At 35.2% G+C, this 21,082-nt stretch overlaps 1 protein-coding gene across 2 annotated transcripts; it reads left to right on the top strand.

Moving 5' to 3' along the window:
• The first annotated feature begins 7,058 nt into the window (after positions 1 to 7,058).
• Positions 7,059 to 20,914, top strand: LOC113064091 (pyroglutamylated RFamide peptide receptor-like). 2 transcript variants are annotated; one of them, XM_026234638.1, is made up of 8 exons: positions 7,060 to 9,101; positions 11,629 to 11,787; positions 12,520 to 12,581; positions 13,305 to 13,537; positions 15,832 to 15,929; positions 18,951 to 19,424; positions 19,511 to 19,606; positions 20,409 to 20,914. In XM_026234638.1, exons 1-7 carry the CDS (start codon positions 8,771 to 8,773, stop codon positions 19,558 to 19,560), a joined length of 1,407 nt encoding a protein of 468 aa, XP_026090423.1. In that variant the 5' UTR covers positions 7,060 to 8,770; the 3' UTR covers positions 19,561 to 19,606; positions 20,409 to 20,914. The 2 variants fall into 2 exon arrangements, with proteins under 2 accessions (XP_026090424.1, XP_026090423.1); XM_026234639.1 differs by lacking the exons at positions 19,511 to 19,606; positions 20,409 to 20,914 and having other exon boundaries at positions 7,059 to 9,101; positions 18,951 to 19,432.
• The last annotated feature ends 168 nt before the right edge of the window (positions 20,915 to 21,082 follow it).

Raw genomic sequence — 21,082 nt, 5'->3', positions numbered from 1 at the left:
ATTTAATTATGACTGAAAAAGAGAAAATATTGACAACAGAGACTCTTGAAACAGAATGTACAACAGAAATTGAGTTACAAACACCTGAAGATAAAACACCTATGGAGGGAACAGATATCACATATGAAGAAAGACAAGCAATACCTGCTGATTTTATTTCAGACAAAATTGAAACAAAAGATACAAATGAACTAGTGACACCAAACCCTTCCAGAAAATCTGCAGAAGACTTCACAGTAACCAGACAAGAGATATTAATGACAACAGAGACTCTTGAAACAGAATGTACAACAGAAATTGAGTTACAAACACCTGTGGAGACAACAGATACCACACACAAAGAAAGACAGTCAGAATATAATGGTTTAAGATCAGAACATCTTGCAACAAAAGGTATGAATGTATTAGTTGCATCAGCCCCTTCAAGAGCACATGAACATACTGTCATAATGACTAAAAATGAGAGAGAAATGACAACAGAACTTCCAGAAACAGAATGTACAACAGAAATTGAGATACAGACCCCAGAAGATAAAACAACACCAAACCAAGAAACAGAAGGATCTCAGTCTACGGATGAAGACGGTTGCTTTGGATTAATTCATCGCACCAGCTCTGGGTTGAAAAGATGCCAGGAGAAGATGATGAAAATGAATGTTTTAATGTCAGACCATCTTGCAACTAAAGGTACAAATACATTAGTTACAGCAACCACATCTAGAAAACTTACAGAAGATATAATTATGACTGAAAAAGAGAAAATAATGACAACAGAGACTATTGAAACAGAATGTACAACAGAAATTGAGTTACAAACACCTGAAGATAAAAAACACGTGGAGACAACAGATATCACAGATGAAGAAAGACAGTCAGAATATAATGGTTTAAGTTCAGAACTTCTTGCAACAAAAGGTACAAATGAATTAGTTGTATCCACCCCTTCAAGCACACATGAACATACTGTCATAGTGACTAAACAGGAGATAGAAATGACAACTGAACTTCCTGAAACAGAATGTACAACAGAAATTGAGATACTGACCCCAGAAGATAAAACAACACCAAACCAAGAAACAGAAGGATCTCAGTCTACGGATGAAGACAGTTGCTTTGGATTAATTCATCGCACCAGCTCTGGGTTGAAAAGATGCCAGGAGAAGATGATGAAAATGAATGTTTTAATGTCAGACCATCTTGCAACTAAAGGTACAAATACATTAGTTACAGCAACCACATCTAGAAAACTTACAGAAGATATAATTATGACTGAAAAAGAGAAAATAATGACAACAGAGACTATTGAAACAGAATGTACAACAGAAATTGAGTTACAAACACCTGAAGATAAAAAACACGTGGAGACAACAGATATCACAGATGAAGAAAGACAGTCAGAATATAATGGTTTAAGTTCAGAACTTCTTGCAACAAAAGGTACAAATGAATTAGTTGTATCCACCCCTTCAAGCACACATGAACATACTGTCATAGTGACTAAACAGGAGATAGAAATGACAACTGAACTTCCTGAAACAGAATGTACAACAGAAATTGAGATACTGACCCCAGAAGATAAAACAACACCAAACCAAGAAACAGAAGGATCTCAGTCTACGGATGAAGACAGTTGCTTTGGATTAATTCATCGCACCAGCTCTGGGTTGAAAAGATGCCAGGAGAAGATGATGAAAATGAATGATTTAAAGACAGACCATCTTGCAACTGAAGGTACAAATACATTAATTACAGCAACCACATCTAGAAAACTTACAGAAGATTTAATTATGACTGAAAAAGAGATATTAATGACAACAGAGACTCTTGAAACAGAATGTACAACAGAAATTGAGATACAAACACCTGAAGATAAAACACCTGTGGAGAGAACAGATATCACACATGAAGAAAGACAGTCAGAATATAATGGTTTAAGTTCAGAATATCTTGCAACAAAAGGTATAAATGAATTAGTTGTATCCACCCCTTCAAGCACACATGAACATACTGTCATAGTGACTAAACAGGAGCTAGAAATGACAACTGAACTTCCTGAAACAGAATGTACAACAGAAATTGAGATACAGACCCCAGAAGATAAAACAACACCAAACCAAGAAACAGAAGGATCTCAGTCTACGGATGAAGACGGTTGCTTTGGATTAATTCATCGCACCAGCTCTGGGTTGAAAAGATGCCAGGAGAAGATGATGAAACTGAATGATGTTAAGTCAGACCATCTTGCAACTGAAGGTACAAATACATTAATTACAGCAACCACATCTAGAAAACTTACAGAAGATTTAATTAGGACTGAACAAGAGAAAATAATGACAACAGAGACTCTTGAAACAGAATGTACAACAGAAATTGAGATACAAACACCTGAAGATAAAACACCTATGGAGGGAACAGATATCACATATGAAGAAAGACAGCCAAAACCTGCTGATTTTATTTCAGACAAAATTGAAACAAAAGATACAAATGAACTAGTGACACCAAACCCTTCCAGAAAATCTGCAGAAGACTTCACAGTAACCAGACAAGAGATATTAATGACAACAGAGACTCTTGAAACAGAATGTACAACAGAAATTGAGATACAAACACCTGAAGATAAAACACCTGTGGAGAGAACAGATATCACACATGAAGAAAGACAGTCAGAACATAATGGTTTAAGTTCAGAATATCTTGCAACAAAAGGTATGAATGAATTAGTTGTATCCACCCCTTCAAGCACACATGAACATACTGTCATAGTGACTAAACAGGAGATAGAAATGACAACTGAACTTCCTGAAACAGAATGTACAACAGAAATTGAGATATTGACCCCAGAAGATAAAACAACACCAAACCAAGAAACAGAAGGATCTCAGTCTACGGATGAAGACGGTTGCTTTGGATTAATTCATCGCACCAGCTCTGGGTTGAAAAGATGCCAGGAGAAGATGATAAGAATTATGCCATACAATACTACACCCAAACCACAAGAGTTTTCAACTGTGAAACATAAGCAAGAGACAGCAGATCTATCTTTCATATTGCAGAATGCACTGCAACCATCACCTCAGAGTGCTAAACAAATTACCCAAAATAATATGGATAAAGTTGCTGAAGATGAAAATAGCCACTTCTACTATTTCAATGGCAAGTTAAAAAGAGTTGAAAATCATGCATTAGGGCTAGAGTATGAGAACAACACTTACACTAACCAGACCATGGGACAATCATAGTATTCTTGCAGTAAAATTTTAAATACAAATGATGTTATTGTACTTATGTAATGTGGAATCTCTTACATTACATTTTCATAGAGATCAAATCACAGTATGGACTGTCGGTTTACCTACCATGTCAGTGTCACTTCATATTAAACATGTAATGTTATAATTGTAAATATAATTCTAAAGTAAGTTTATGGCAGCTTTTTAATTTATATTTCCTGTAACTAAAGTAATATATAATAATAAATATAACTAGATAAAAAAGTTCGTCAAGACAAACTTTAAGTTGGCTTGAGAAAGCCTGACCAGAAAGTCTGAAAAAGTTTGAAAAGTTTGAAAAGTTTGAAAAGATTGAAAAGTTTAAGTTTAAAAAGTTTTAAATTTGATGGTTTTCAGTCTGAGATATATAGATAGATAGACAGATAGACAGATAGATAGATAGATAGATAGACACAGTCAGAAGATAGATAGATAGCTAGATAGAGAGATAGATAGATAGAGAGATAGATAGATAGATAGATAGATAGATAGATAGATAGACAGTCAGAAGATAGATAGATAGTTAGATAGATATATAGGTAGATAGATAGTTTGAAAATGTGAAAAGTTTAAAAAGTTTAAAAAGATTTAAGTTTAAGAAGTATAAAAATGACAGTGATTAACATATTGTTAGCATTACAAGCAAGTGACTATCATGTGACAAGCATGTACTTAGCATGATTAGCAAGGTATCTAGCATGTCGCTAGCATAATTAGCAAGTGACTAGCCATGTTGTTAGCATGATTAGCAAGTTACTAGCATGTCGCTAGCATGATTAGCAAGTTACTAGCATGTCGCTAGCATGATGTTAACATGATTAGCATGTTTCTAGCATGCGACTAGCATGTTGCTAACATGATTTTAACATGATTAGCATGCGACTAGCATGTTGCTAGCATTATTTTAGCATGATTAGCATGTTGCTAGCATGATTTAAGCATGATTAGCATGCGACTAGCATGTTGCTAGCATGATTTCAGCATGATTAGCATGTTGTTAGCATGATTTTAGCATGATTAGCATGTTGCTAGCATGATTTTAGCATGATTAGCATGCGACTAGCATGTTGCTAGCATGATTTTAGCATGATTAGCATGTTGCTAGCATGATTTTAGCATGATTAGCAGGCGACTAGCATTTTGCTAGCATGATTTTAGCATGATTAGCATGTTGCTAGCATGATTTTAGCATGATTAGCATGCGACTAACATGTTGCTAGCATGATTTTAGCATGATTAGCATGTTGCTAGCATGATTTTAGCATGATTAGCATGTTGCTAGCATGATTTTAGCATGATTAGCATGCGACTAGCATGTTGCTAGCATGATTTTTAGCATGATTAGCATGTTGCTAGCATGATTTTAGCATGATTAGCATGCGACTAGCATGTTGCTAGCATGATTTTAGCATGATTAGCATGTTGCTAGCATGATTTTAGCATGATTAGCATGTTGCTAGCATGATTTTAGCATGATTAGCATGCGACTAGCATGTTGCTAGCATGATTTTTAGCATGACTAGCACGTTGCTAGCATGATTTTAGCATGATTAGCATGCGACTAGCATATTGCTAGCATGATTTTAGCATGATTAGCATGTTGCTAGCATGATTTTAGCATGATTAGCATGTTGCTAGCATGATTTTAGCATGATTAGCATGTTGCTAGCATGATTTTAGCATGATTAGCAGGCGACTAGCATGTTGTTAGCATGATTTTAGCATGATTAGCATGTTGCTAGCATGATTTTAGCATGATTAGCATGCGACTAGCATGTTGCTAGCATGATTTTTAGCATGACTAGCATGTTGCTAGCATGATTTTAGCATGATTAGCATGTTGCTAGCATGATTTTAGCATGATTAGCATGCGACTAGCATGTTGCTAGCATGATTTTTAGCATGACTAGCATGTTGTTAGGATAGATAGATAGATAAGTTTGAATAGATAGATAGATAGATAGATAGATAGATAGATAGATAGATAGATAGATAGATAGATAGATAGATAGATAGATAGATAGATAGATAGATAGATGAGTTTGAATATAGATAGATAGATAGATGAGTTTGAATATAGATAGATAGATAGATAGATAGATAGATAGATAGATAGATAGATAGATAGATAGATAGATAGATAGATAGATGAGTTTGAATATAGATAGATAGATAGATAGATAGATAGATAGATAGATAGATAGATAGATAGATAGATAGATGAGTTTGATAGATAGATAGATAGATAGATAGATAGATAGATAGATAGATAGATAGATAGATAGATAGATAGATGAGTTTGATGATAGATAGATAGATAGATAGATAGATAGATAGATAGATAGATAGATAGATAGATTAGTTTTAATATAGATAGAGAAGTTTGATAGATAGATAGATAGATAGATAGATAGATAGATAGATAGATAGATAGATAGATAGATAGATAGATAGATAGATAGATAGATAGATTAGTTTTAATATAGATAGATAGATGAGTTTGAATATAGATAGATAGATAGATGAGTTTCATTATAGATAGATGAGTTTGATTATAGATAGATAGATAGATAGATAGATAGATAGATAGATAGATGAGTTTGATTATAGATAGATAGATGAGTTTGATTATAGATAGATAGAAACAGTTAGATAGATAGATAGATAGAGTTTGATTATAGATAGATAGATAGATAGATAGATAGATAGATAGATAGATAGATAGATAGATAGATAGATAGATAGATTAGTTTTAATATAGATAGAGAAGTTTGATAGATAGATAGATAGATAGATAGATAGATAGATAGATAGATAGATAGATAGATAGATAGATAGATAGATAGATAGATAGATTAGTTTTAATATAGATAGATAGATGAGTTTGAATATAGATAGATAGATAGATGAGTTTGATTATAGATAGATGAGTTTGATTATAGATAGATAGATAGATAGATAGATAGATAGATAGATAGATAGATAGATAGATAGATAGATAGATAGATAGATAGATAGATAGATAGATGAGTTTGATTATAGATAGATAGATGAGTTTGATTATAGATAGATAGAAACAGTTAGATAGATAGATAGATAGAGTTTGATTATAGATAGATAGATAGATAGATAGATAGATAGATAGATAGATAGATAGATAGATAGATAGATGAATATATATGATATGATAGATGAGTTTGAATGGGTTAGTAATAGTACATACAATATGTACATAGTACATAGACTATGAGTTTAATGGGCTTCAGTGTGTTTAGATTTGAATTTTTGACAGTTGGAGTTTGACGGAATGTTCAGTTGAGCAGAGGCTTTTCAATGTAAGTCTATGGGAGTTTTTATGATTTTTAATCTTCAGTTTTATGAAAAGTCTAAGTCCGATCAGTCTAAAAAGATATAGCAACTAACTTCAGATCAGTCTGAAGAGCTGGGCTGAGTTTGGAGTTTGTAGAGTTAAAGCTCTAGGAGGAGTAGCAGTCAAGAGTTTTAGTCTCAGAAGAATAATAATAAGAAGTTTAAATACAATATCAGTAAGTTGGCTCTCTCAAGCCAACTTAATTATGTATACATGATTACATACATGTGATTACTGTTGTAAATAACAATACAAACTGCATTATTTATTGTTTGTTATTGACCTAAGCTAGCTATAGCTAGATAGATAGACATAACGACTGGTTATGCTCGGCTGTGATTGGTTCGTGCGATAGATCCCGCCTCTTGTGTTCCTGCCAGTTCCACATTGAATCAGTCTGAATGAACAATATAAAGGCATTACTGGGAAGACTATTAGAAAAGTAAGCAACCCACACTTAGATATAACCACTAGTTGCCTCAAAAAAGGTCTTAAAATTGCATGAAAACATGATCTGTGATAGACAGACAGACAGACAGAGAGACAGATAGATAGATAGATAGATAGATAGATAGATAGATAGATAGATAGATAGATAGATAGATAGATAGAGTAGTTACTGCTGTCGCCTGATTACACCGAGGCTACAATAGTTGAATGTTGGACTTCAACTGTCAGTGTTTCTTGCTGTCTTGTGAGAGGAAATCATGACTGACTAATTCCAGGTAAGAAATAAATACATAGATAAAACCTGCTAGCTGTGATGAGGAGCAGAGGACGTTTTCCAAAGTGTCTCAGCCCCGTTCAGTAAGACGATGAAAGGAGAAGTTCAAACGAGCGGCGGAGAAACTTTGAAGGAATAACGATCCACAGATCACAGCGATCCGGTTTTGAAACGGAGAATGGACACATTTGCCATCATTTGTGTGATCTTTTGAAAGAAAATGGGAGGATTATTTATTATTTTACTTCATAACATCATATCGGAATCGCCTTTCCACATGTGAGGAGGATGAATCGATTTCGGTTTATTTATTTATTATTATTTTTAGAATAGCCCTATCTGTTGGTTTAGCGTTTTACATAACTTTTAACAAGCGGCTATAGCACTTTTTAGTTAATGCAACATTAACATTGTATTAACTTTATTAAATTTGTTTTTAATTAACTAATGTAAATGGCAAGATTACAATCTTAAAATCTCTCAAGTATTTTGTGATGTAAAAATATAAAGTTATTATAGGCTACTTACGTCATCGATGCATTCATTAGCTAGTCGTAATCGTATTTATTTGCTTGTATATTTATTATGAAATAGACACATAAATGTGCAAACAATATTTTTATATAATGTAAATCCAATTTACTGTTTACTGGTGTGTAACCACGGTATAATTTTAATAGAATATTAGATTAATATTGGGAGAACGGTGCAAGTTGCTTGAAGGTAACGTTGTCTCAAAGACAGTACCTCAAATTCAAACATTTAATTTAAATGAAATAATAATTTGTATTTTATTTTGAGTTACCTATATATTGAAAGTAGATTTCACCCAAAAGTTTGGACTGTGTTCTCAGCACAAGGACATTCAAATCATCTGAACCGAACCATGTTTGTTGATTTGTCAGCATATTGCAAGATTACAAGATGAAGATGAGTCAAGAGACAATGTGAAATCAGGCATCAGCGAGAAAGAGCTGGAACAGAGAAAGGAAATTCTACTGACATACTGAGAGTCAACAGTGGGGCATCATTATAAAGCTGGTGTCACACAACTTCTGACTGAAGAGGTTTTTGTCAAGCAGTGTAGCAAACTGTCAATAAACACAATAGATTGTCCACAGTGACTTAAAATCAATGCTCCCTAAGCATATCCTTAATAGGAAGGAGATAAAGGCATGTTTTCATCAACAAAAAGGAACAGCCATGAAAAATCAAAGAGAAACAGATCAGTACTGCACACATAACCATTCATTAATGTAACTTAAACAGGCACTCTGTAGAAATCGTGAAGATTAGACTCCACAGATTGTTAATACAAGTTGCTACACAATATTTGGCACTACAACCGAAGAATCCAACACACTGGTGTTCTACAAACAGCTAAGACCCTTGACCTTCATCAGTATGAACCTGACTGCCCATTTCCTGGACCTCATGCTGAAGGCTTCCAACCTCTCTCGCTGGCAGTTCATCCAGGAATTCTCCATTCCTCCTCTGGTGGCTGTGCCCAGACTCCCTAGCACCCTGCTTCCGGTTTTTGGCCTGCTCTACGTGCTCATCTTTGGGCTTGCAGTGGTGGGAAATGGGGCGGTGCTGGTTCTCTTATGTCACAGGAAGGCTCTGCAGTCTCCCAGCACCTTCTTCATTTGCTCTCTGGCACTCAGTGACCTCCTTATATCCATAGTGTGTGTTCCTGCCACACTGCTGCAGCACTTCTTCACCAACTGGTTGGCAGGTAGGCTTAATTTTGTTCACACTTGGCAGAAATCAGTTTCTGTTATGTTTATAATGCACCATAACTGTCTATAAACAATTGGTCGCCCAGTTATTCCCTAACTTTTTATGATTCTCCTGATTTATAGCTCAATCTCAACACTATTTAGTGAGATCTTTGGGAAAGTAAAGCTTTAAGCATATATAGTTAATGCATGGTCAAAGCCACTGATGAAGCTAAGGGTGATTTCATCACTTCTGGTGAGCACTCGACAGGCATTTAACCAAGTGTTAAAGCACCCTAACAAAGTATTTGACCTCTAGTGCATTCATCTCACAATTCAACGTTTTTAAATGGTATAGTATTGTTCAAAGAGTAAAGGATTTCTGTGCTTTCTTCACATTCTTTTTTCATCTTTCACAAAACTAAATTTCGTCAAAAGTTTGTGCTGCAGTACACATCAGTATATGTGCACAGATTAAAAGATGCACTTGTAACATGAAATCATGCCAGTGAATAAATCATGTGCAAAACTGCACTTAGGCCTGAAATTGAATTTCTGAAGTCTATCCATAATAATGCAGTACCGTATATTGCACCTGCATTACTGAATTAAAATGCAGGTGTCTTTTGTACAATCTTTGAAGCACAAAAATTAACACTGAGGTTTTTAAAAAGACATAAACTGTGCTACAATTTATTTAGGCATCTCAAAAGAATGTCAGATTTTTTTCCCCATCTCAAAGAAAGGGTATCTAATGATAATAATAATAATTATTATTGTTATGATTGTAAAGGTACTGTACACAAACATGATGGTTCGGTAAGTACAGTACCTCGGTTTTGATGTTATGGCTCGGTACAGTTTCGGTAAAGCAGGGGGAAAACAATATTTTTTTTTATTTAAATAGTGGTGTACTAAAAAAAACACACATTAACAATTATTAAAAATGTATTAAGGATAAAAATCTACCTCGGCTTACGCTCTAAGCAATAGTGAGCTCTTTTACCATAAGCCTGTAAGGTTACAGTTAACAACAGAGCCCAAATTCAATTTAATTACCTTTTTTTATTTTTATATTTCGCGAAATGCTCTTCCCTTGATTTCATTTAGCTATAGCACACTTTAACAAGCTGTGGACACTGATGATTTCCTGAGGTTAATGCACGTAGAAACGTGACATTTTGTTTACAAGCTGTTTCATTCCCAGGTTGAAACACTGATTAGCGATTACATGAGGCATGACATGTTCATTCATGTTTATTTTGTGTTAAAACTATTAGTAAAGAGGAAGGGACGTTCGTGCTGACTCACACTCCGAGTTACCGTTTGAACCGATGCGTTTACAGCGACCTGTCACACCACATCAAAGTGCATGAAGATGGCATTTATGGTTTGAATTTTTCTGAAAAAAAGGACATCATTTGAAAGATGAGACTTCGTTTTTTTTGTCAAAAATAGCAATATATAAAACAATATATACAGTTTACAATGAAGTTCTGCTCGTGCAGTGGTTAAATCAATGCTGTATTTGTTCGGTAGACATGGTACATTGTGTCACAATGTTCCTCACCCCAACAGTGGTGCGAAAAAGTTTTTGCCCCCTTTTGAGGTCACAAACTGACGGTCGGAAATTTTTCTTCAGGATTTTCTGAGTGCAGAATTCATGGTTCTATCAATTACGGCAAGTCGTCCAGTTCCTGAAGATCATCACACTACCACCGCAAAGTTGAACTGTTTGTATGGTGTTCTTTTTATGAAATGCTCTGTTGGTTTTATGCCAGATGTAACAGGACACACACCTTCCAAAAACATAAACGTTTTTCGCTTCAGTCAACAGAATATTTGACAAAGCCTTGGATAATCAAGATATTTTTGGGCTAATGTAAAATGAGCCTTTGTGTTCTGTTTGGTCATCAATGGCTTTTGCCTTGGAACTCTCCCATGGATGTTGTTTCTCTTATTGTTGAATTATGAACACTGACCATAATTGAGGCAAGTGAGGCCTGCAGTTCTTTAGATGTTTTTCTGGGTTCTTTTATGACCTCCTGGTTGAGTCGTCGTTGCACTATTGGAGTCATTTTGGGAGGCCCACTACTCCTGGGAAGGATCACCACTGTTCCAAGTTTTCGCCATTTGTGGATAATGGCTCTGACTGGTTCGCTTAAAATTATCATTTAAAAACTGTATTTTGCATGTTTACTTGCATTATCTTTGTGTAAAAGTGAAATTTGCTTAATCTGAATCTTTTAAATGTGACGAACATTTTAAATGTGACGCACTGTACGTCTTCATCATTGTCCATAAAGACATTAATTGCGAACACATTTCCTTCTATCACTATTAGTCCTCCTCAGTTTAATTTTTCTTATGTGTCAACAGTTAATCCTACCTTCTGTGTATACTGTATATGAAAACTGGTCAAGCAGTTTGGTACTCAGTATTTTTTACACAGTCTTTCATCAGTTAATTAGCCTGTTCTCAAATTCACTCATATTCTGTCTCAACTATTCACTCACTGTGCCTCATGAATTTTTTGCCCGACAGGAGATTTTCTGTGTAAGTTAATACCATTCCTACAAGTGACGGCCATCGGGACCAGCATGCTCACCATGACATGTATTGCTATAGAACGTTTCCAGGGAATCCTTTATCCTCTGCATGTCCGCAACAGCTACTTTCTTTGTCATGCCTTCAAAATGCTGGGTGAGTTATGAAAAGAGGTTATTAAAGATATCTCATACAACAGCAGGTTAACTCATCCATTGTGAAAGCCCCATTTTTTTTACCTTTCCCCATTGTAAGGGAACCCTTCTAAAAATATAAGGGCCCTCTTTAAAATATTAAATATACATGTTTAATTTATAAACATCTATTTGTACAGTGTGAATTTAATTTAATTTTGTAATTCATATAATATTTTTTGTTATGTTTAAATCAAATCAAAAAAATTTTTATGTTGTCAGTACAGTAAGGAAATTAAAATATTATATATATTATAACAAAAATATTCTCAACATTACTATAATAAACTAAAAATATTTATTAGATTTATTATTGTTAAAAAAAGTGTCATAAACAAAAAGAAATAAACTCATGGATTCTAAGAAAGCAGATAAACAGTATTGTTATCAAATATAGTAAATTTAGTTTGCAGACTCCTTGCAGTCCTCAGACATCAATAATATGAAAACCTTGAGCTAGACACTGCATAGAAAACAAAAAATATTGTGTTTTTTGACTTACTTTACAGTGACCGTGTGGTTGGTTGCCCAAATATATTAAAGAATGTTTTGTCCATATAATGAAAGTGCAAACCAAATTTGAACCCCATTGACTTATGGACAAAAACAGTGACCTTTTTCAAATCATCTTCTTTTGTGTTCTTTTGAAATTCTACAAAAGTACAAATGTTACGTCTTGTCCCTCATTTTACAGTGGCTGTGTGGTTGGTTGCCCTCGCAATCGCGGCTCCCATGTGGTTTGTTCAGAAAGTAGAGGTAAACATGCAAACCAAAGAAAAAAAATCATAAAAATACTACATTCACATTCTGTCTGACATTTTCAGAACAATCCCTATCCATTTTACACATTCTTTTTAGATTAAACAAGCAATTTAGTGATTGCTCCCACTCTGCTGCAGGGGCATATTATTAAACAGACAAAACTCAAGTCATTCACTGTGAAAGATGAGGATACAATGAAATAGGTCCTAAACATCAGTATTTGGCTCAAATAGTAGTATCAGCTAAATCTATCTGAGGAAAGAAAGAAATGTCCTAGTTTTCATTAAGTTTATGAAATGAGTTGTGATTATTAAAGCAAAAGACTAAATGAAATTAAAAAAGAAAAAGCAGCTGACAGTTTAAACATGAGCAGAACATGTCTCTTGCACGTGCAGTTTTCACACATTTTGTTCAAATCACATGATCATGATGTCATGCTGTTTCAGGAATTCAGGAGAAACTTTATAAGAAGGATAAAAAGCTGTCTTTTATCGTTATTAACGCCAGTCAGTAAATCAGTCCATTAGAGTTCATTTGGGAACATGATGAATTATCAATAATCACAATATTATTAGCTGAACAAATTCATTAGATTGAATATTTAGCTGCCTCTAGCCTTCCCGCCATCTGTCAAACCTTTTTCTTTTTTTTTCTTTTTTCGAAATAGAATAGAATGAAGGGCCTACATATTAAGTTTCCTCTTATTTAACTATCCAGGTGAAATATGACTTCCTGTTTGATGTCCACCATACCTGTTGTTTGGAAGTATGGCCAAGCCAGAGGCAGAGGAGAGCCTACACTACCTGTCTGTCCGTCTTGGTGTTTCTGGCCCCCTTGGTGACCATGGCCATCCTGTACTGGAAGATCATGCGAGAGCTCTGGGGCAAGCACAAAGTACATGATGTCATGTTTCAAATGCTCCCGGGATCTGAAATCAGCAAGATTACCAGGTTAGTCTACAACAGTGGGTTTGCTTACTATTATATTGTTTATTTCATCATTGTCTTAAAAATTTTATTATGCATTCAACAAAACATTAATATTAAATTCACTTCAACCAAAGTTACTGTAACAGAAAGAAGCTAAATATATTAAAGGGATACTTTACCCACCAAAACAAAAACTTTGTTGAGGCTTTATTCCATTTCAACTATGTGCATTGGCAGAACAAATGTTTGATAAATACATTTGGGGGGGGGGGGGGGGGGTATGGGGTGAAATGCTATTTCGTGCATACTGAGTTTTTTACACTGTTAAAGAGTTGGATTCCCATGCTAAACATGGACAAAGTTTAAAAAATTAAGTTGAACGTTTGATGGAGTTTTTTTGTTCCAAAAATACTCCTTCCGGCTTGTCACAAGTTTCGGAAAGTTTTTTTTGAGTGTGGCTCTGTGTGACGTTAGATGGAGCGGAATTTACTTATATGGGTCCTAAGGGCACTTCTCCCTAGTAGTGGCTGTGCAGGTAAACCTCCCCGATCTCAAGAGACGCACTAGCAACAGACGCTAGTGGCTGTAGCCAATTAGACTCTGTTAGAGGAGACCCGGGTTCAAGCCCTGCTCGGAGCGAGTGCGAGGACCGTCAGAAAGGACCAGGGAGAGAGGGGTTACGTAATCAAATATATACAGTTTCAGTACATACCACATAGAGACGCTGTTGTAGTCGTTGCTGCTGCTGCTCTCGTTCGGTTTCAGCCTCGGGATCTGATTCTGGATCATAAATAAACGGCTGAATCTGACTGTTAGCCATGGTTTGTTTTGGATGATGGTTTTTTTTCCTCACGGTAATGTCACAGCTTCCAAACGCTCTCAACGCAAAAGCCTACTCGCGCTCGTGATTCTTTAGCTCCGCCCACAGCCTACAGCCACTGAAAAAAATCGGCACAGACTATTTTTCTCTTATAAATATAACAAAGCTAAAGACTTTTTGGAGATATAAAGGATGCAGTACTACTCTATAGGTACTCAAGATTAACAGGAGATTGAGTGAAAATGAGCATTTCACCCCCCCCCCCCCCCCTTAAGGAACTTTTTTCCAGCTGATGAACGTAAAAAAAAAACTGAATACAAATCAGAATACAACTGACTTTAAGTATTTAAAGCAGCAGACAACGTCACTGCGGCCCATGCTTATAATGAATAAAATGTTAAGATGCGCTGGTGTGGACATTAATATAGTTATTGGTTTTGGTGTGAGCGGACCTTAAATAATAATACTGTGTCTAAAATATAAGTTACTCAATACCAACTTATTATTTATTGGACTGCAGTATAAAAGCATTTTTTTTTCTATTGAATATATTAAAGAATGTTTCAAACTCTTTGTCCACATAATGCGTGAAAGCAACAATGGACACCATTGACACCATTGAAGAAAAGTCAGGTTTGGATCAACATGAGGGTGAGTTGTTAATGAAGAATTTATGTTTTTGGGTGAACTATCCCATTAAGTAAAACTACAATCTAGTGTACAAGTGTATGACTCTGTAAATCATTTAAGATATAGTTCACCCAAACATGAAAATGATGTCATCGTTTACACACTCTCGTGTCATTCCAAATCTGGATTTACTTCTGTGCAACATCAAAGATAACATTTTGAAGAAATATTGGTAACCCAACCATTTTGGTGACCCAACGGCTTTCATTACGTACAGTGTGTAGACAGAAAAACTGAGACTTTTCTCAAAATGGCTTCATTTATGTTCCACAGAATAAAGTCATAGATGTTTGTAATGACGTGAGGGTGAATAAATGATGAAAGTAAATCAATTTTTGGGTAAATTATCCATTTAGTGATTAAGATTTTGCAATGTAAGCATCATTGCAAAGTATATAAATACATTCATATGGTACAAAGTTATAGGACAAGCTTAAAATGCAACACTCGGTTTTATAAAACATATAACAGGGTGTCCTTGCTCTTTTCACCAAGGAGCCTAAAAAAGTTGAAGGCCCCTGGGCTAATAGCGCAGCATGGATACTCATGTGTTCAGAACCTAATGATTTTGACAATAAGCAACAACAAAAAAAAAAACACTCTTTGTTTGTCCATCTAATTCTGGGAATCACACACTGCTTTTGAAAGGTCAGTTTAGCAGATGCTTTCATTGCCAACATAGCATAACGTCTACATTGTTGCTCTCAGTTCTCATGATCTTGGTAGACTGGTCCAAAGAAATGCTGTTTGATTGGCACGCCTCTATTGATATGCTTTTAACAATAGAAATGCCTTTCATTCTCAGGAGTAAGAAGCGTGCAGTAAGAATGATGGCCACCGTGGTGATGCTCTTTGTCACCTGCTGGGCGCCATTCCATCTGGTCTCCCTCCTGCTTGACTACGGTACCAAACCTCTTGTGCCCTTCCCTCTTGCTTGTTGTAAAAAACCAAAAACCTTTTACATGTTTCTGTCAGCCAGATGCTGTCCTTTCTGTGAAAGTAGAGTAAACCCATTCTCACTTCAGATTCTTTCCGTCTTTATCCCTTTCTTCCTCCCTAACCTTTCGTAGAGGTCAACACCTCATTCCTGTGAATCTTCGACAGGCAACCATTTGTTCTATTATTCGTCTCACAGTTATCATATTGGCAACTATTATGAATTTGGTGTAGCACTATTGTCTCCGTACACGGATTGTGTGATATCACATAAAAATGCAGGTGTAGGTGTAGCATTTGCAGGTGTAGCATTTTATGTAATTCATAAACATCCTTAAGGCGAGACACTGCAGGTGAATAGGGAAAAAAAAATATCTAATAGTTATCACCTTACTTACCCAGTTGATTGATTACATTGATTATTGCAAACATTTTTTGTATTACAAGTTTTCAAAAATGTTATGTTTAAATATGCAAATGAGGCATTCTTTAATGAAATATGTGCTAATTTGCATACATTTCTAGTACAAAAATCTGAACACTAGATGAAGTCAGTTTCACATTTTTTGTTTAATTTTTTTGACATATTAGAGTCAAATGTTTTTACAGAGGGAATTCTGGTTATCTTTTTTTGTCACTCCATAATTCAGAAAATACTTTGAACAGCCAGAAAACAATATATTTTCACAATTTTGGGGGGAATAAAATGTTGTATATAATCAAGGAAAATATATATGAACAAATCCCTCTGTAAAAATCTTCAGAATACAGACAGGAATAAAAATGTCAAGTTTGGTGTGTGTACGTGCTACTGAAGTGGAGATTTATGGCTCAGTGTTGAAGAAAAAACTCATTTTGAGAAAACGGCCTTTAAAAATATGTATTGTAATTGAAATCTATTGACACAAACAGATAAAGTGCTATAAAAGAAACACTTAACAGTGTCTTTTGGATGTTTTCCTTCCACTAGTTTGAAAAAGCACTTTATGAAAAACCAAAAAGCCCAAAATCTCAAAATTGACAGGTGCTTGAAAAAACATTGTTTTTGCCTGCAGTGTCTCGCCTTAATGTAATTTATGCAAAAAAATAAATAAAAAAATACTACATAAGCAAGTGCAGGATATCAGAACTCTAGGAAATGCTTATGATGAGGAAATATATAAAATAAAAAAAGTCATTTAATTATAGTGTTATGTGCCGTTTATTCTGGGGTCGCATACATTGTTCTCATTATAAATGGACATGCAGTGTGGCTTTGGTAAATCCCTGCTTTTCATCTCTCTGACCTATAGAAGCTATTTAGTTCCACTTAAGAGCGAGACATTAACATAAAATTGTTATAATCCTATAAAAATAGAAAAGTTAGAAATAAGGCAGGATATTACGGAAGTTCTAAGCGGCCATACATTATAATTTTTTTTCCTTTTTGTTTTCTCATTATAACGACTTAATTTTCTCGTTATCTCGACATAACGAAAGTCGTTTTCTCGTTATAACAACTTATTTTTCTCGTTATCTCGACATAACGAAGTTCGTTTTCTTGTTATAACGACTTATTTTTCTTGTTATCTCGACATAACGAAAGTTTGTTTTCTCGTTATAACGACATGACAGTTTTACTGTTGCTATAGTAACGAACTCAACTTTGACAGGCATCTGATGGACAACCATGCAGGCGCTCTTACTGGAGCCTATATTTCAGCAAATTTAGCTTCGCCTAGGTAATAAGGTCTACAATACTGTATATAAATAAAGGCTGATCAATCACTGTTGATTTTTCCAGAGACAGTACAATGAACGTTTTTGTAATTAACATGTTTAAATGGCAACACCGCGAAATTAGAGCTACTTGGATTAAACTCACTTTTCATTTTCCCTTTATTTGAAATAAAATTATATATCATTTGTAATTTGTAGTAGTCATTATATGATGTGGCAGATATCATGTGTGTTACAAGCTTCTGTTTGAAAAGAGCGTCCATGTGTATGACTACGTGTAGTGTGTGTGTGTGCGTGTGTGTGTAGAAAAAAACGATTACAACATTATAGAACAAAACTGAATTAAATTAGCCTATGGATTTTACATATACATCACATTTCTCATCAATATGGTTAACAATAAAGATTAGTAATAAGGAAAAGAAGCACATCAGCCTACATAGTTAAATCCCGTCCTACTGTAGATAAACAGAATACAGTGATGTCAACCTTGGTTTTGATAAGCAGTTATTTTATGACACAGAACGCGTTGGTGAAACTCATGCATCTAGCAGGAACTTAATACACAAAATATTCATATTGATTAAAGCATTTAACATTTAATAATTAATTAAATGTCAGTAATGAAGACTGCACAAATTATAGAGATCACGAGGAAGGTCCGCGTACAGTAAAGTGGATAGTGTACAACACACCATCAGTTATATCCAGGTCTATAGTGCCACCTGCTGGCGCAGTTTTGTAACTTCTTAGAGAAAATTAATTCGTTATAACGAGAAAACGAACTTCGTTATGTCGAGAAAACGAGAAAATGAAGTCGTTATAACGAGAAAACGAACTTCGTTATGTCGAGATAACGAGAAAATTAAGTCGTTATAACGAGAAAACAAGAAGAAAAAATATTGTAATGCATGGCCGCTTAGAACTTCCGTACTTGGAATCACTTTAAAATTCGTTTTTTTTTTTTCAGCTGATGAACTATAAAAAAAATTGACAGCCAATCGGAATTCACTTGATCTTTAAGAGCTCGACTAGCAGCTTAGGATTAACCCTAACATATTGTTATTGATGCTAATGTAATGTATATTCTATACCTTGCCTTTTTTCATTCTATTACCCTTCCCCTTGTTTTTAACACAAAAACTAATTTGTGTAAAGCCCCTTAAAGTCTACCCTAGAGCATTTAATGAAAGCTTTTTTCCTTGATTTGTAGAGAAATTTCCTTACGCTTTAATAACTGTACCTTGCATGTATGTTCTCTGAACTCAGGTCAGCTGGACCTTGATCTTGACTCCGAGTTTCTCTTAGTGAGCGTGGTTCAGATCCTAGGATTCAGCAACTCTGTGTGTAACCCGCTGGTTTATGCTGCCCTCAACACCACCTTCAAAAGGGACCTGCTGGCTCTGCTCACCCGAGGATGTTCTGGAGCAAGAGGTTGTTGCTGTAGCTCATGTTCCTGTTGGTCCTGGAGGAGTCACAGACGAGTGGGCATCTCAGCAGTGGAATCAGTGGAACCCAGACAGGGCCTGGAGACAACGTGTAGGCAACGAGGGATCAGATCGTGTAGTAAAACAGCATGGGAGGCTGAACCAGAGAGGCCTACGACTAACATGTTTCCCCCCATGAACCTTCTCAGCGCCATCAGGCCCAAAAAGACCTCCAGTACCATGATACTAAGTGTTATTGACCCTCCACACACAAACAGCACGTCTGGATCGGACCGGCATCTCACAAGGATACTGGGTGAGTAAATGTCAACAAAATGAGAATCAACTTAATGACATCGAAGACCGTCCTTTAGTCATCATTTTCATTCTTTGCTCTCACAGCTAATGATGTGGATTCACCAACCCGTAGACGGCAGTTTTCAGACCTTTGAAGGATGTTTTTGGAGCTCAGTTAATATCTCCACGATAAGCATTGGAGTGAGTCACCAATGAAAGAAACAGATGTTTTTGAAGTACATTCAATCTCTGAGCCTCTGAAGACCACGTATGAACAAGACCACTTACAGCACATCATTAGTTTTGGTTCGGCTCGGAGAAAGACCAAAACACACTAGATAGCTTAGATTTAGCTTTCCAGCTAAATGTGTAAAATAATGTCTCATTCATTATTTATTTGGAATTTCTACATGAAATCTCTTTGAACGTTCACCAATACATTTTGTATTAAAATTTTGTATTAAGCTGAAACCACACATACACAAAAATTACATACTATGGGTAGAATTATAAACATGTAAAGATTAAATCTTTTCTTCAGGCCAAAAAAAGAGAGAAAAAAAGTGTGTTCCTCTGCATAAAAATGCAGATACGTATATATATATATATATATATATATATATATATATATATATATATATATATATATATATATATAGCTGACTGAGAGGTCTGTAAACTGGGTCTGTATAATACATGATAATTGTGTTTGAAGTGGTTTCAAAGATGACACATTTGCTTGGCGTTGAATTAGATAGCGTCATATGTGATAAAAGATGTGTGGATTACTAACTTCAGGCACACGGTTGCACGGTTTAGAATGAAGTACGAATTCATATACGCACAAACGTATTAATGAGAAGTTCTCCTGTGCGTATCATAATGAATAAGCCACGCATTGATTAGTGAATGAGACACAGTTTCTTTTGATGTCAGTTTATGGAGTGTAGCTTTAAAGATTATTTGATGATTGTTTGGCTGTGCTTTCATGTCTCATATCCAGGAGTGTGCTTGCATCATGGAGTGTGGATTCTGTCTGCATGGATGGGGCCCAACGTCTACTGGAAGTTCTGGGAGTCAGCAGGTACTCGCAGAGGTCTTTGGAAGTGCCCGGCAGAGTGCGGATGACACCCTCCATAAAGCCTAACAACATGCGGATTTACATTAAGACAGTTGTAGAGTTTGCTACATGCAATGTTTTATAATTTGAGACAACCTGGGGATGGAGATTACATACAGGTTTTGCACCCTGATACCTCAGCCCATCATAGTATGAACAGCTTTATGATTATAACTATTTAATTAAAAGATGGTATTCTAAAAGATTGTTAACGTGTATATTTTTCTATTGCTATGCACATCAAGTAGCTTAGATGATTTCATCTGTATATCTTTGTTACACTGTGACTTATTTTGATGTTCCACATTGAAAGTCTTCTGTCACTGCATACCATTCTCTTTTATGAACACTAAAGTCTTCTTTATCTCAGAGTAAACCCTTTAGTATTAGGCTATAAAATATTATAATAAAATACATTTTAAAAGATACAGAAGTTGATTGCAAAATGATTTCAAAATGAAAGAGTTTTTGTGCAATTTTAAGCACATATTACTTTGTAAGCACCACCATTTCTAAAAAGGAAACAATTATGTATTGTTAAATATATTATAAATGAC

The sequence above is a fragment of the Carassius auratus genome, chromosome 46, assembly GCF_003368295.1.
Source record: "Carassius auratus strain Wakin chromosome 46, ASM336829v1, whole genome shotgun sequence".
NCBI lineage: Eukaryota > Metazoa > Chordata > Actinopteri > Cypriniformes > Cyprinidae > Carassius > Carassius auratus.
The sequence above is the reverse complement of the archived record's forward strand: the minus strand, read 5'-3'. Positions and strand labels throughout refer to the sequence as shown.